At 56.7% G+C, this 11,698-nt stretch overlaps 1 protein-coding gene across 1 annotated transcript in view; it reads left to right on the top strand.

Moving 5' to 3' along the window:
- The window catches only part of CYGB (cytoglobin), a 13,111-nt gene extending 2,908 nt beyond the window's left edge, over positions 1–10,203 (top strand). The window contains exons 2-3 of the mRNA XM_009279430.2: positions 8,948–9,179; positions 9,792–10,203. Of these exons, the coding sequence (XP_009277705.1) occupies positions 8,948–9,179; positions 9,792–9,956 (397 nt within the window). The 3' untranslated portion in view covers positions 9,957–10,203. The remainder of the gene's footprint in view (positions 1–8,947; positions 9,180–9,791) is intronic.
- Positions 10,204–11,698: the final 1,495 nt, after the last annotated feature.

Raw genomic sequence — 11,698 nt, 5'->3', positions numbered from 1 at the left:
CCTGGGGAAAGCAGGGCAGCCCTGGCTGGGGTTGGGAGCATCGGTGGCCGCTGCTCTCCTGGCTGCGTTTCCCAGCTGGCATCAGCTGCCGGGAGAAGTGGGTCATGCGTGGAGGCCGCCGGGAGCCCGGGTGGCGCGGGCAGGCGGCAGCCGCTTCCCAAGACATGATTCAGCAGCTCCAGAGGTCGGGGCTGGGGAGGGGGCGGCGGGCGGCCGCCGTTTTGGTGCGAGCTGACCTGCTCAGCACACTTTTGGGTGCGCACACATGCAATGTGCCAGGGGCTGAGAGCTGCCCCAGCCAGCCTCCGTGCTTTACCGGTACAGGGCTGCTGTTGCTCATCGCCTTGCTAAGGAAACTGAGGCAGAAAGTGATGTGCAGAAGGGTGGCCGGGGAGAAGGAAGGGGGATGCACAGCTGTAGGCCCCCCTTTGGTGCAACCCCGCTGTGCAAATCAGAAAAAGCAGGCAAATCTGTTAGCAGCCACATTTCTGTTGTCGGTGTTGCAACTGGGGAGTTGCAACACCTCTGCCACCCGTGTCTGGTGGCAGAGGGTGTCTCCATGCTTTCCTGCTCCGTCCCCTCTCCATCCCTTCGGAGCTGCTGAGGGCAGGGAATGACTTTTTCCCATGTGGGAAGGGCTCAGGGTTTGCAGCACCTCTGGACATAAAGGGTCAAAACTAATCTGGGGCCTGATCCTGTGCCCCGAGGGCGGAGGCAGAGAGGCAGCGATGCCCACCCAAAAGGCAGCGATGGGGAGGGCTGCAGTGCCGGCATCCTGCAGGAACCCAGTCTGGCTCCCTCTGCCCGTCCTTCAGCCCCTGCCCAGCAACCTCGTCCTCCACCCCCAGCCTTTCCATGCTTTGCAGATGGGGAAACTGAGGTACAGAGCTGGGCATCAGGTTCCCGGCCCTCGTGGCTGCTGCTAGTGCTTGAAGCCATAGCAAACCCCTGCGGTCCTGCCAGCAGCACGGTGGGGTCCTGATCTCACAGGGCCTCTGGGGTCCCAGGGGACATAAACACGAATAATGGGGACTTCTGGCTGAGCAGCCACCGGATCATGGGAATCTGCGCTGTGTGGTTAAAACTATGTTGTTAATTGACAATTTCCTCGGTGGGGGAGCCTCACGCTGGAGGAAGCACAGTCTCCTCGCCACGCTCATCTTCCTCCTCGGGAGCTCAGGGGCCTCTGCAGGCTCCATCTCGCAGCTGCCGCCTTAACCCTTGCTGGAGCTGGAGCCCCAACCTGCACATTCGGGGCTGTGGGTATCGGCTGGGTCACTCCCAAGCAAGCACGCCGGCCAGCACGGCTGGGAGCCCTGGGCTGCAGCTCACCCGTAGCCTCCCCATGCCTCCGGGCTCATTGCTGTGCCTCAGTTTCCCCATCTGTAATTTAGGAATCAATCCTTTTTGAAAAACACCCCTCACTAGAGAGCTCACAGCAGGGGAAACCGGGTGTGCAAGGGAAGCAGGGCAGCATCTGGCATCTGTATTAGTCCTCGCTGTGTGGCGCAGGAGCCCTTCGAGCACGCGGCCGTCGCTCCCCAAGCATCCCCCTTTCTCTAATGCCCTTGCGTTCATTGCCAATACCCCACGCTCCGAGACTGTGCTGGGGGATGCAAGAACCCAGGCGGCTCAGCCCCCCCCGCCCACCCTCCGCAGCATGTAGGGACTGAGAGCACCCAGGCGAGCAGGGGTGAGCATCAGCGGGGGCTCGGGATCCTCGCTCCTTTGCAGACCCCGACTGAGCCCAGGACGCCAGGGCTAAAACTGCAGCCTGTCCTGACCGTCACACGCGTTCGCTCCCACACCCACACACACGTACCGCGGTCACAGATGTGGGACCGCAAAACTTTACGGATCCCATCAGAGGATAAAACCCAGGGATAGTTTCTGTTAGCTCCCAGGCAAATCTGCACCAAATGTTAATGCCGTGCCAAGCGCAGGCAACGCAACCTGCCACAGCCACCGCAGGCTGTGCCGTGTCCACGGGGTTTCTATCACTGTTCCCTCCATCTCCTCTCCAGACCCATCAGCTTTTCAAATTTCCAAAATTGTTACCTTCTCCATCACTCCCGATGTGCTCTTTCCCTCTCAGGAGGTGTAGGAGGGGAAGCCAAAGGATTGCCAATGCAGAATCAGGCCCCCGGATTTCGACAGCTGCTTAGTCTGAGCTAACACACCTGGATTCAGACAGTTTGCAGAGAGCTTTGAGATATAAAAGCACTCCTTGGATGCCAGATTTTATTGTAAGTTTTAGGTTAAAATAGCAAAGAGCCTGAGTAATGAGTCTGGCAATGCAGAAACCCCTTTTTTTTTCAGCTGAATCTAAAAAATGGGTTGAATCCACCCAAAAATGGTATTTAAAGAAATTATTTTTGCAGCTACCCCCAAAGCCAACGTGTGTTTTGTGGAGGTGTCCATAGGGAAGGGGGTCCGTTCCTGGCTGCTGACGGGTAAATTTCAGAGCAAAGCAGCTCAGAGAGATCCCCCCGCTGCAATATCTCGCTTTGAAAAGGGCCAATGAAAAGACCAACCTTCTGTGTGGCGATGTGTCTGTCCCACGGCTTGTCACACGCTCGCGAATCATTGCGGTGAAGCTGGAGAGATGTTTTTCTGGAGACAAAGAGAGCCTGAGAGCAGCAGGACTCTGCTCTGCTGACAAGGACATGCACGAGGAACATTTTCCAAAACAACAGCCCCCTCCACGAGCAGCAAAGGGGGCGAGTGTGGGTTTAACAAGCTCTGTCTAGAAAGAGCCCCTTTTTGTACGGCTGCATTTTTTCTCTGATCGCAGCACCTGGAACCAGCCCTTTCGGCTGCTTCATGGCCAAAGCGGCTGCACGGGGATCCCTGCGGCACATCCCGCACCAGCCGCGGCCTCGAGGCTGCCAGCAGCTCTTGGGGTGACCCAAGAAGAGCCTTTTCCATGTCCCCTGTCCCAGAGCTGCCCTTGCATCGTTTGCGAGCTGCACGGGGCTAGAAAGATCCCACTCGACACCCCGAGAGCTGCAAGGACATCCCTGGCCAAGGGAAGCAAAGGCACAGGGGGATCGAACGCTGTCCCCGGATGGTTTGCCTGGCTATGGCTGAGGACATGCTGGATGTGTTGGTACCAGTCCTGAAAATCCCTCCCCCGGAGCAGGAGGCGAGGGCCAAGTCTCCGCTCTGCTAACCGGCTCCGTTAATGAGGCTGCTGCAGCGGAGCGGGGCTGTACCTCCAAATGCGGCTTGGCGAGCACCCGTCTGCGGAGTTTCAGCGCTCATTAAAGGCAGGGAAATGTCAGGACAGCCCTTGCTGGGCTGGCAGGCGCTGAGCACTGCTGGGGAACGGGGAGTGCTGGCTGGCTGGCAATCCTGCTGGAGCACAGCGCCGGGGGCGAGCAGCCGGCAGAGCCACTGGTAACGCTGAGCCGGGGCTGCTGGAAATCAGCACGGGAGCGTTGGAGAGGAGACACGGTGGTGGACACCAGCAAAAAATCGGGTTCCCGATTTTGCTGGATGGATGGAGGGTCCCGGCACAGGGACCACGTCCTTGTGAATCTGGGTTACCCCTTCTCCACCCGGCTGGGGGTTGTCTTCCACCCCCAAGCCCCTCTGCTGTCCCTGGGGGTTGGGGACACGTAGCCAGGCTCCAGCAAACTCCATCCTCACCGTGCGTCTGCCTCGGAGGCAAGAGTCACGTTTTAGCATCATTTCCCATCATTTCCATAATACCCATGGACCCTGCTGGGCCACGCTGACCCCGCTTGGCAGAGCTGTAGGAAGGGTGCCCGGTGCAGGGGGAGATGCTGGTGGCAGGGTGGAGGGGGCCGACGTGGCCATCCCTGCATGCTGCGTCCCCGGGCAGCGACGCAGGCAGGGATGGTGGTTTGGCAGCGGAGAGAGGCAGGGACACGCGTGTGGAGGATGGGGATGATGCTGTGGATGAAGACACTGGGCGAAGGGGATTGCAAGGGCCGTAGGAAACCGGAGGCGTGTGAAAAAGCCACTTTGGCACTGTCAATTGATGAAAGCTGTCCTTACCCCTAGTCTGAAGGTTCATCTACGCAGCCAAGAGGCTTTGGGCTGAATCCACATATGTGGTAGGGGAAGACAACAGCAATGAGGACTTGGAGGTGTGAGTTGTGCACACATGAGTGAGCAGGACGTGCCCCCGGGGGTTGCTAGCTCATGCCCAAATGTATTTGGCTGCATCTTTGCTGCTGGGTCCTCTCCCAGCCTCACTGGGGTGTCCTGGTCCCTCTGCCCTGGGGCTCTGCAGTGCCTGGGGCATTACGGCCTCTGAGCACGGCTCAGTGTTGTGCTGGAGTCTGCTCCCGAGGCTTTGCAGCCTGGAGAAAGGCCAGCTACACCTCTTCTCCCTCCGCTGTAGAAGTTGAATTTAGCATCAGTGTGTGGACCGGGGGCTTGGCCCTTTTCCTTCCAGCCCTCCTGCGCCGGAGCTGGAGATGCTGCCCACCACCGTCTCCACCAGTCTGTGAGTCCTCAGAGAGAGGACACGGGCAGAGCTGTGCTGCGGGGGCAAGCAGGCACCATCCTTTTCTTACTCCAATTAGTTGTGCCTTTTTCTGTCTTGCTGGGCAGTGGCATTGACGTGGCTGAGACCTTTCTCACCTTGGGCTGGGAGCTGTAAACACAGGCAGCACCCAGCACCCCTGCCCCAGCCTGAAAATAGGACGATAGACTACAGGTGGCTGGGAGGAGCAGGGGGATCGTGCAGGCGAAGCATTGAGACAGCCCTCAGCATAATAAATAGCAGCACCACACACCACCTGCCCACCCATTATCAGCTGCTTTGTAGGCACCCGAGCAGAAAGGAGTTGGAAGGAGAGGTTTGAAAAGGGACGCGGAGAGGCTCCAGGCTGCATTAGAGAGAGTTTCTCCCACGTAGAGGGACGAGGCGAGAGAAAACATGAAAGCATTGGTAGGAAAATCTAGGGGGGAAAAAAAAAGTCTACAAGTGCTGGCTGGGGGTTCAGCTGAAGCCTCCCAGCAGCTTCGAGGGCTTGCTAACGTTTTTTTCCCCACAGTTTGCAAACAGGGTAAGTGAAGCATCAAGGGTTTAGGTGCTCAGGGGGACCAAGCGAGCGGCTTCCTTCCCCTTTCCAGCTAGGAAAGGAAGGAGATGGCTGGGCTTGAAGATTTCCTCCGTGCGGGGTTTGCTCTGCAGGGTCCAGGGAGAGGGAGGAAGATGAGGGAGATGGGAGGAGAAGTGGCGTCTCTCCTCCTGAACAGAAACCAGGTTCCCAGTGACTGCAGTGCTTTTGCACCTTAATTGTTTCCTTTGGCTCTGCTACTGGGAACGGTTGTGTCCTTAAAGTTGTTAAAAGGGCAAAAGAGAGAGGAAAAGCAGTCCTGACACCCTGTCCGTTGGGTCCAGATGTAGCTCGCAGAGTACAAATTAGCAGAATGGAATTGCTTAAAAAGAAATTTAATGAGATCGGTATGCAGGCATCTGGTTTCTATCAATCATCATTTTGTGTGATATGCAATGGTAAATATCATCTTTTTAATGACTCTGATGAAGGAAAAGAGCCCAAACCACGCACACACATAACCAGCAAAATTCCAGAGCCTGAGATGTTTGAACTCTTGAAAAATATTCTGTAGATGGAAAAACTCCAACTGACACCTCTTCTAATTTGCTATTGTTTGAGTTATTTTATTTCTTCCTTTTTTTTTTTTTCTCCTTTCCTCTGGTTATATTTAACCTTTGTGTTAAATTAATCTTTGGAAAAACTCCAACTGACACCTCTTCTAATTTGCTATTGTTTGAGTTATTTTATTTCTTCCTTTTTTTTTTTCTCCTTTCCTCTCTGGTTATATTTAACCTTTGTGTTAAATTAATCTTCTCTGTTTATTAACAACTACCACTGAGTGAGCCTCCTCCCCTCTTTTTCTTGGTTTGACAACTCAAATATTTGCTCCAGGCCAGAAGTTCTTGCTGCAGGCGCCTGCCTTTCTCCAGCCCTGCAGAGAGGCACTGGCCGAGGAGAGATGGCTGCAGGTCTCTGGCCGGCCGCGGGTTTGCTTTTCAACTTGAAGCGAAGATGGTTTGGGCTCCCCTGTTTCAGTTCTCCATCGGTGAAAGCGAGCAGACGGCACATGGGGTTGAGCACGTGAGCCAGGGGTTTGCTGGTTCTACATCCCTCCAGCATCACTGCCGTCACTCTTGCAGGTCCTTTAGGAAAGCTGCTGGGCTCAGCTCCCACGGGGGCATCACCTGGAGGGTCTGCGAAGTGGGAAAGGTTGGAAACCAAATATTTGGATCCTTCACTGGCCTGGTCTCACCTAGGTTGGGGACTTTTTGGGGTTTAATCAATCTTTGCTCCTGGCATAGCCAGCTGAAAGAGGCAGAGAGGTGGAGGTGATGCCGTGGGAGAGGCACGAAGCCTCTGCTCCTGCTCCTGAAGGGCATCGGCCCCAGCGGCTCTTTTTGGTCCTTCTCTTGGTGGGGGGGGTTCCTGGTGAGCAGGGGTCGGTCCCCCCTTGCTGTACCCCTTCTGCTGAAAGAGCCTGGCTCAGACCAGGAATTTTTCTCAGCTCATTCCCTGGGTCTTCACAACATCATGCCCTTGAGCTGAGATCGAATAGGGCTTTTCAGGGAACTTCCGATGGTTTGGGATTCAGAGGCTTAGGCATGCGTTTCCCGGCTGGCAGCCTGCATCCCCTGCGTTGGGGTAGTCTGCGGGCAGCAGGTCCCACTTCCAGCGGCACCCCCTGCTCCCAGCGCCCGGGGGGACGCCTGCCAGAGCCGGAGGGGGAAAAGATCCGCTAGCAGGGATGGCAAAACCCTTAGCTCCAACCTTGGCGGGGTGTTAGCTGTCGATAGCTGGAGGGCATTGATCTCAATGGCTGGCTGGAGCTGTGGGCTTGGGGGCTGCAGCAGCTTGCCCAGAGGTGGGGAGGGATGGGATGAGGGGAGAAGGATGCTGGGGCTGGATGGAAAAAATGGTCCTATTAAAACAGAGAAGAACATCTGTCCTTCTGTTGGGAAATGCTTGGGGCAGAAGTCTTGAATCCTGGGAACGGTGCTATCTGTGTGGCCCCAGCCGACTGTCCCCCGTAGGGGACCGGTGCCCACCCCCGGCCGCCTCTCCAACAGCTCCGAGCTGAAGGGTGTGGACTGAGCATCTCTGTGGTGACAGGAGCTGGAGACAGCTAGGCCTGGAAATGATTTCTCCTGACAGGGACCAGATGTGTCAGGAGGAGCTTTGCCGGGCGGAGGCTGCACAATAACATGAGGAGTTTTGTCACAGGTCCCCTTCCAGGTTTTAAAAGCAACACCTTATCTCCCCCTTTCCACCTTCCTTCCTCCCCCACCCTTTCCGCGCACACTCTTCACACCTCCGAAACCTATTTTGGGCCGTCTGATGAATCCCAGATGCCTCAGGGAAGCAACAGAAGCGGCAGTACACTCCAGGCGCTGCTTCACGCCGCTTCCTTGGCAATGCCCCCAAGCTTTTGCAAGCCAACGGAGCGGAGGAAGGAAGGGAGGGGGGAAAAGGAGGATAATGAAGTGGTAAATGAGCCTGGTCCTCAATATTGTGATTATTCGTGGAGTGGTGAGTGGGGAAGAGGATCCCACCTGGTCCTGGAGGGAGGTAGGGATGGCTGGGAAAAGGGGCAGGATGGGTTCACGTGGTTTGGGATGGTCCTTGGGGAGGGAGTTACAGCAGGCTGGGAGAGGAGGCAGCCGGGTGCCTGTCTGGAGCCGGGGACAAAGGGGACAATGGGGGACAGCCCTGGGAGCCATCTGCCACCTCCTGAGCATCCTTCGCTGGTTCACGTGGTTTGGGATGGTCCTTGGGGAGGGAGTTACAGCAGGCTGGGAGAGGAGGCAGCCCGGGGCCTGTCTGGAGCCGGGGACAAAGGGGACAATGGGGGACAGCCCTGGGAGCCATCTGCCACCTCCTGAGCATCCTTCACTGGCTCCCGTCCAGGCAAAGGGGGGCCCAGGAGGAGGCAGGGAGAGCCGGGTCAGAGGGAGGGAGCTGGGTGAAAGGGGGGAGCAAACGCTGCTGCTGCTGCTGTTCTCTCCCATGTAAATCGAGTGGAAGGGGGTGATTAACACAACTCAGGTGTCAGCCCCCGCTGCCAAGAGCGACCGGCTGTGGTGCTGGCATCGATGGTGCTGGTATTGTTGGCCCCAGACCTGCACCTCATCACCTCATGCCCTTCAAACCTCCCACAGCCCTGCAACTCCCCAGGGAGCTCAGCATGTCAGCTGCAACCGCAGCTTCATTTGCTTCAGCTGCATTTCATTGGGGTTGATTTAATCCAGCAGAAAAGAAGGTCCTCAGCTCTCTTTTTCCCTGCTAGAGGGGCAGGCTGGGTGTTTGGGGCATCCTCGTGCTGGCAGAAGTGACTCCTGGCATAGATGAGCAGTGACATGAGCTTGGGGCTGAGATCTTGCTGGAGGCTCTGGTGGGGCTGATCTGTGAAAGTCAGGGGCATCCTGGGCAGGGGGAGACTGTTTTGGGTGGCAATGCAGGATTAAAGCCCACAGGGCCAGGAAGCTGCTGTGGGACTGGGGAAGAGGGGCAGGGAGAGGCTGGCTGGGATAAAGAGAGGTTTTCATGCTCATCTCCGGCTCTCTGAGACAGGACACGATGTTTTGATGTCTGTGGGTGTGTATACAGCATCTGGCACGCCTGGGTGGAGTCTCTGGGTATCAAGAACTCGGTCTTGCCTCTGCTTTGTAGATGAATATCCAGCTGCAATGCCCTTGTAGCAGATAGGGAAGGCTGGGGAGAAAGGCATTAACCTGCTGATTTTTAGGCAGCTGAATGCTACAGCTCCCAGGGAATTCAAAGAGAAAACCAGCCCTGGCTGTGTTAGATGCAAGGGGGTGGTTTCCAGCATCTCCACCGCTCCATGCTTTGCTTTAACCTCTCAGCCTCTTCTCACCCTCCTGATGGTATTTTGTGTCTATTCTTTCTTGAAGGTTTTTTGTCAACTTCCCATCGGCCAAGCAGTACTTCAGCCAGTTCAAGCACATGGAGGACCCGCTGGAGATGGAGAGGAGCTTGCAACTGCGTAAGCACGCTCGGCGGGTCATGGGTGCCATTAACACTGTGGTGGAGAACATCAATGACTCCGAAAAGGTCTCCTCTGTTCTGGCCCTGGTGGGCAAGGCCCATGCCCTCAAGCACAAAGTGGAGCCCATCTACTTTAAGGTAAAGGATGGGAGCAAAAAAAAAAAGAAAATCTCTGGGATGCTTTAGAAATTAGGAAGAGGGCAGGAGAGAGGGAGCTGTGGCGAGCTGGTGCTGCCTGTCCATACCCAGAGGAGGTTGGCTGGTCGTGGGGGTTGCTCCCTACGTGGCTGCAGTGTCCCGCTGCGATGCTGTCCCACGCAGACCACCATTCCCAAACGCAGCCAACGTACCTCACCCTGCCCAGGGAAACCTGCCTGCCTGCGTCCTGCCTGCAGCCCCTCCGGCATGGTTGTGGCTGTATGTCCCTTCTTTTAGAAATCAAGCATGATAAAAAGGACTAAATAATTTGAGGTGCCCAAATTAGGGAGATGCTTGAACCTGCAAGCAGCACCCCATCATGTCAGGGTCTCAGCCTCCCCGCTGCCCAGGCAGGCTGGTTACCTGCCTTGTCTGTTCCCTGGGCTGTCGACAGACCTCCCGAACATCTGTCTGTCCCACAGAGGGTTGTCATTCCCAGAACTCAGCCACAGGATTAAATTGGGTTGGTTTTTTTTTTTTAGGAAAAAGCTAAATTTGCTGTTAGCCACTCCCTGGAGAGTTATTAACCCCTCACTGTCCGCCTTTCTCCAGAAACTCACTGGTGTCATGCTGGAGGTCATTGCTGAAGAATACGCCAACGACTTCACCCCCGAGGCGCACGGCGCCTGGACCAAGATGAAGACCCTCATCTACACCCACGTGACGGCGGCATACAAGGAGGTGGGCTGGGCGCAGTACCCCACCGCCACCCTGTGAGCGGCCAGCGGGGCCGGGCGAGGGGCAGGGAGGGCTTCGCTCACCCCAGGACTTCACTCTGGTCTCTTCTAAAGATCTTCGTTCAGTCTGGGGAGCCCGGTAGGGCCAGCTCTGTTAGCTGCCAAGTCACAATTTGATCTCCATGGGGTTTAAAAACAAACTAAATAAGCCAAAAAAATAGAACCACGAAGGGTGTGGGTGGGTCGGGGTGAAGCAGTTGCAGGGGACGCTGGAAGGGGATGCAGAGCGCGAGGGGAGAGCGTTGGTTGTTGGCTCCATCTTACTGTCCTGGCCTGTCCATCACCACCTCCCAAATCCTGCACCTCGCTTGCGCCATCTCAAAGTCCCTTGCACGAGCTCTGCTGCGCGGCAGTGACGTGCAGCCCCATTCGCTGACGGATGACACAACCCTTGTTTTCCATGCAAAGCCCCTGGGTAAACCTGGCTCCTTGCTTTTTGGGGCGCAATGCTTATGGGGACCACCGGCTGCCCGGCTGGTACCAAAACCGCTTTGCTTTGCACTTTCTCTGCTCGCCTGGCAAGGTGGCAGGGCTGATGGCTGCAGCCAGAGCCGCTCTCGGCTGTCCATCACCCTGCACCGCAGGCCGGCAGCAGCCCTCGCCTCCCCCGTCATCCACAGTCCCCCTCCTTGGCTGGCTGTTGCAAACCCTCTGGGGGCTGGAGGGAGCGAGGGGGTGGGAGAGATGTGCTCCCCCAGCGTGAGAGAGTGGGGGAAGGAGGGGGATGCCTTTGGGCTGTCTCCCCTCGTGGCTCAGAGCACGGTGCGTAGGTGGGATCCCTGTGCCAGATGCAGGGAGCTGGTGAGCCCACCCGCCTCCCTTCAGCTCCCATGGGCAACAGGGACGTGTATGAGGATGGCCTTGGGTGGCACACGTTGTGCCATTGCCCTGGGAGCTGGCCTGTGTAGGTCTGTCTGTCTGGCAGCCAGCAGCAAGGCGCTGCAGGGATACAGGGCTGGGGTGGCTCTGCCCCGCTCTGTGAGAAGGGGGGTTCGGGCTGTGATCAGGAGGGGGAAAGATGAAGCGGACGTAGCAGGAGGGATTCCTGGGTGTGAAGAAAGGTCCCTGCTCTGTTAAAATTAATAAATAACTTGTTACATAGAGCATACTCCTGCCCTCTTGGTGAAACTGGGTTCCTTCAAATAAAGTGCCTGGTAGAAATCAACCCATGCAGGAGCTGCATCCCTCCCTGGGGGCCAGCAGTGCTCCTGCCCGTGCCTGGCAAAGGGCTCTTCCCCCCCCCCCCCCAAACGGGACGTGGCTGCAGGGCTCACAGCACTCATCCTGCCTCCAACACCGACTCCTCCTGAAGCTGTGGGTGAGTCTGCTTGGTTTCTGCCTCAGTTTCCCCTTTGGTTACAAAACAGGGAGGAGCAGCCCCGTTGCCTCCTGCACACATGTGCTCTGCTTGATAGGATGCTCTGGGGACTGATGGGTGAAAGTTTGGGGATGAAGCATCAGATGTGCTAGGAAGCTTTGGCATCCTTGCCACCCAGTATTTCCCAAAATGTCTCTGTTATTTTTAAAGCTCTAATGCTAAAGGCAATGTTACTTATTGAAGTGTGTGTGGGGGGGTGTCCCTTCTAAGATTTCCTCTGGCTTCATTCCACTACTGCCCTCGAGAGCTTTCAGCTTTCTGGGAGAGACCAGCTCCTCTCCTGGATGTCGGCTTGACAGGCAGCGAGCCCGCGGTCCCTGGCTGGGATCCCCGCGGCTGCCCTG

Source organism: Aptenodytes forsteri, unplaced genomic scaffold, assembly GCF_000699145.1.
Source record: "Aptenodytes forsteri isolate BGI_AS27 unplaced genomic scaffold, ASM69914v1 Scaffold243, whole genome shotgun sequence".
NCBI classification, from domain to species: Eukaryota; Metazoa; Chordata; class Aves; order Sphenisciformes; family Spheniscidae; genus Aptenodytes; species Aptenodytes forsteri.
This window is presented reverse-complemented; position numbering and strand designations above follow the sequence as displayed.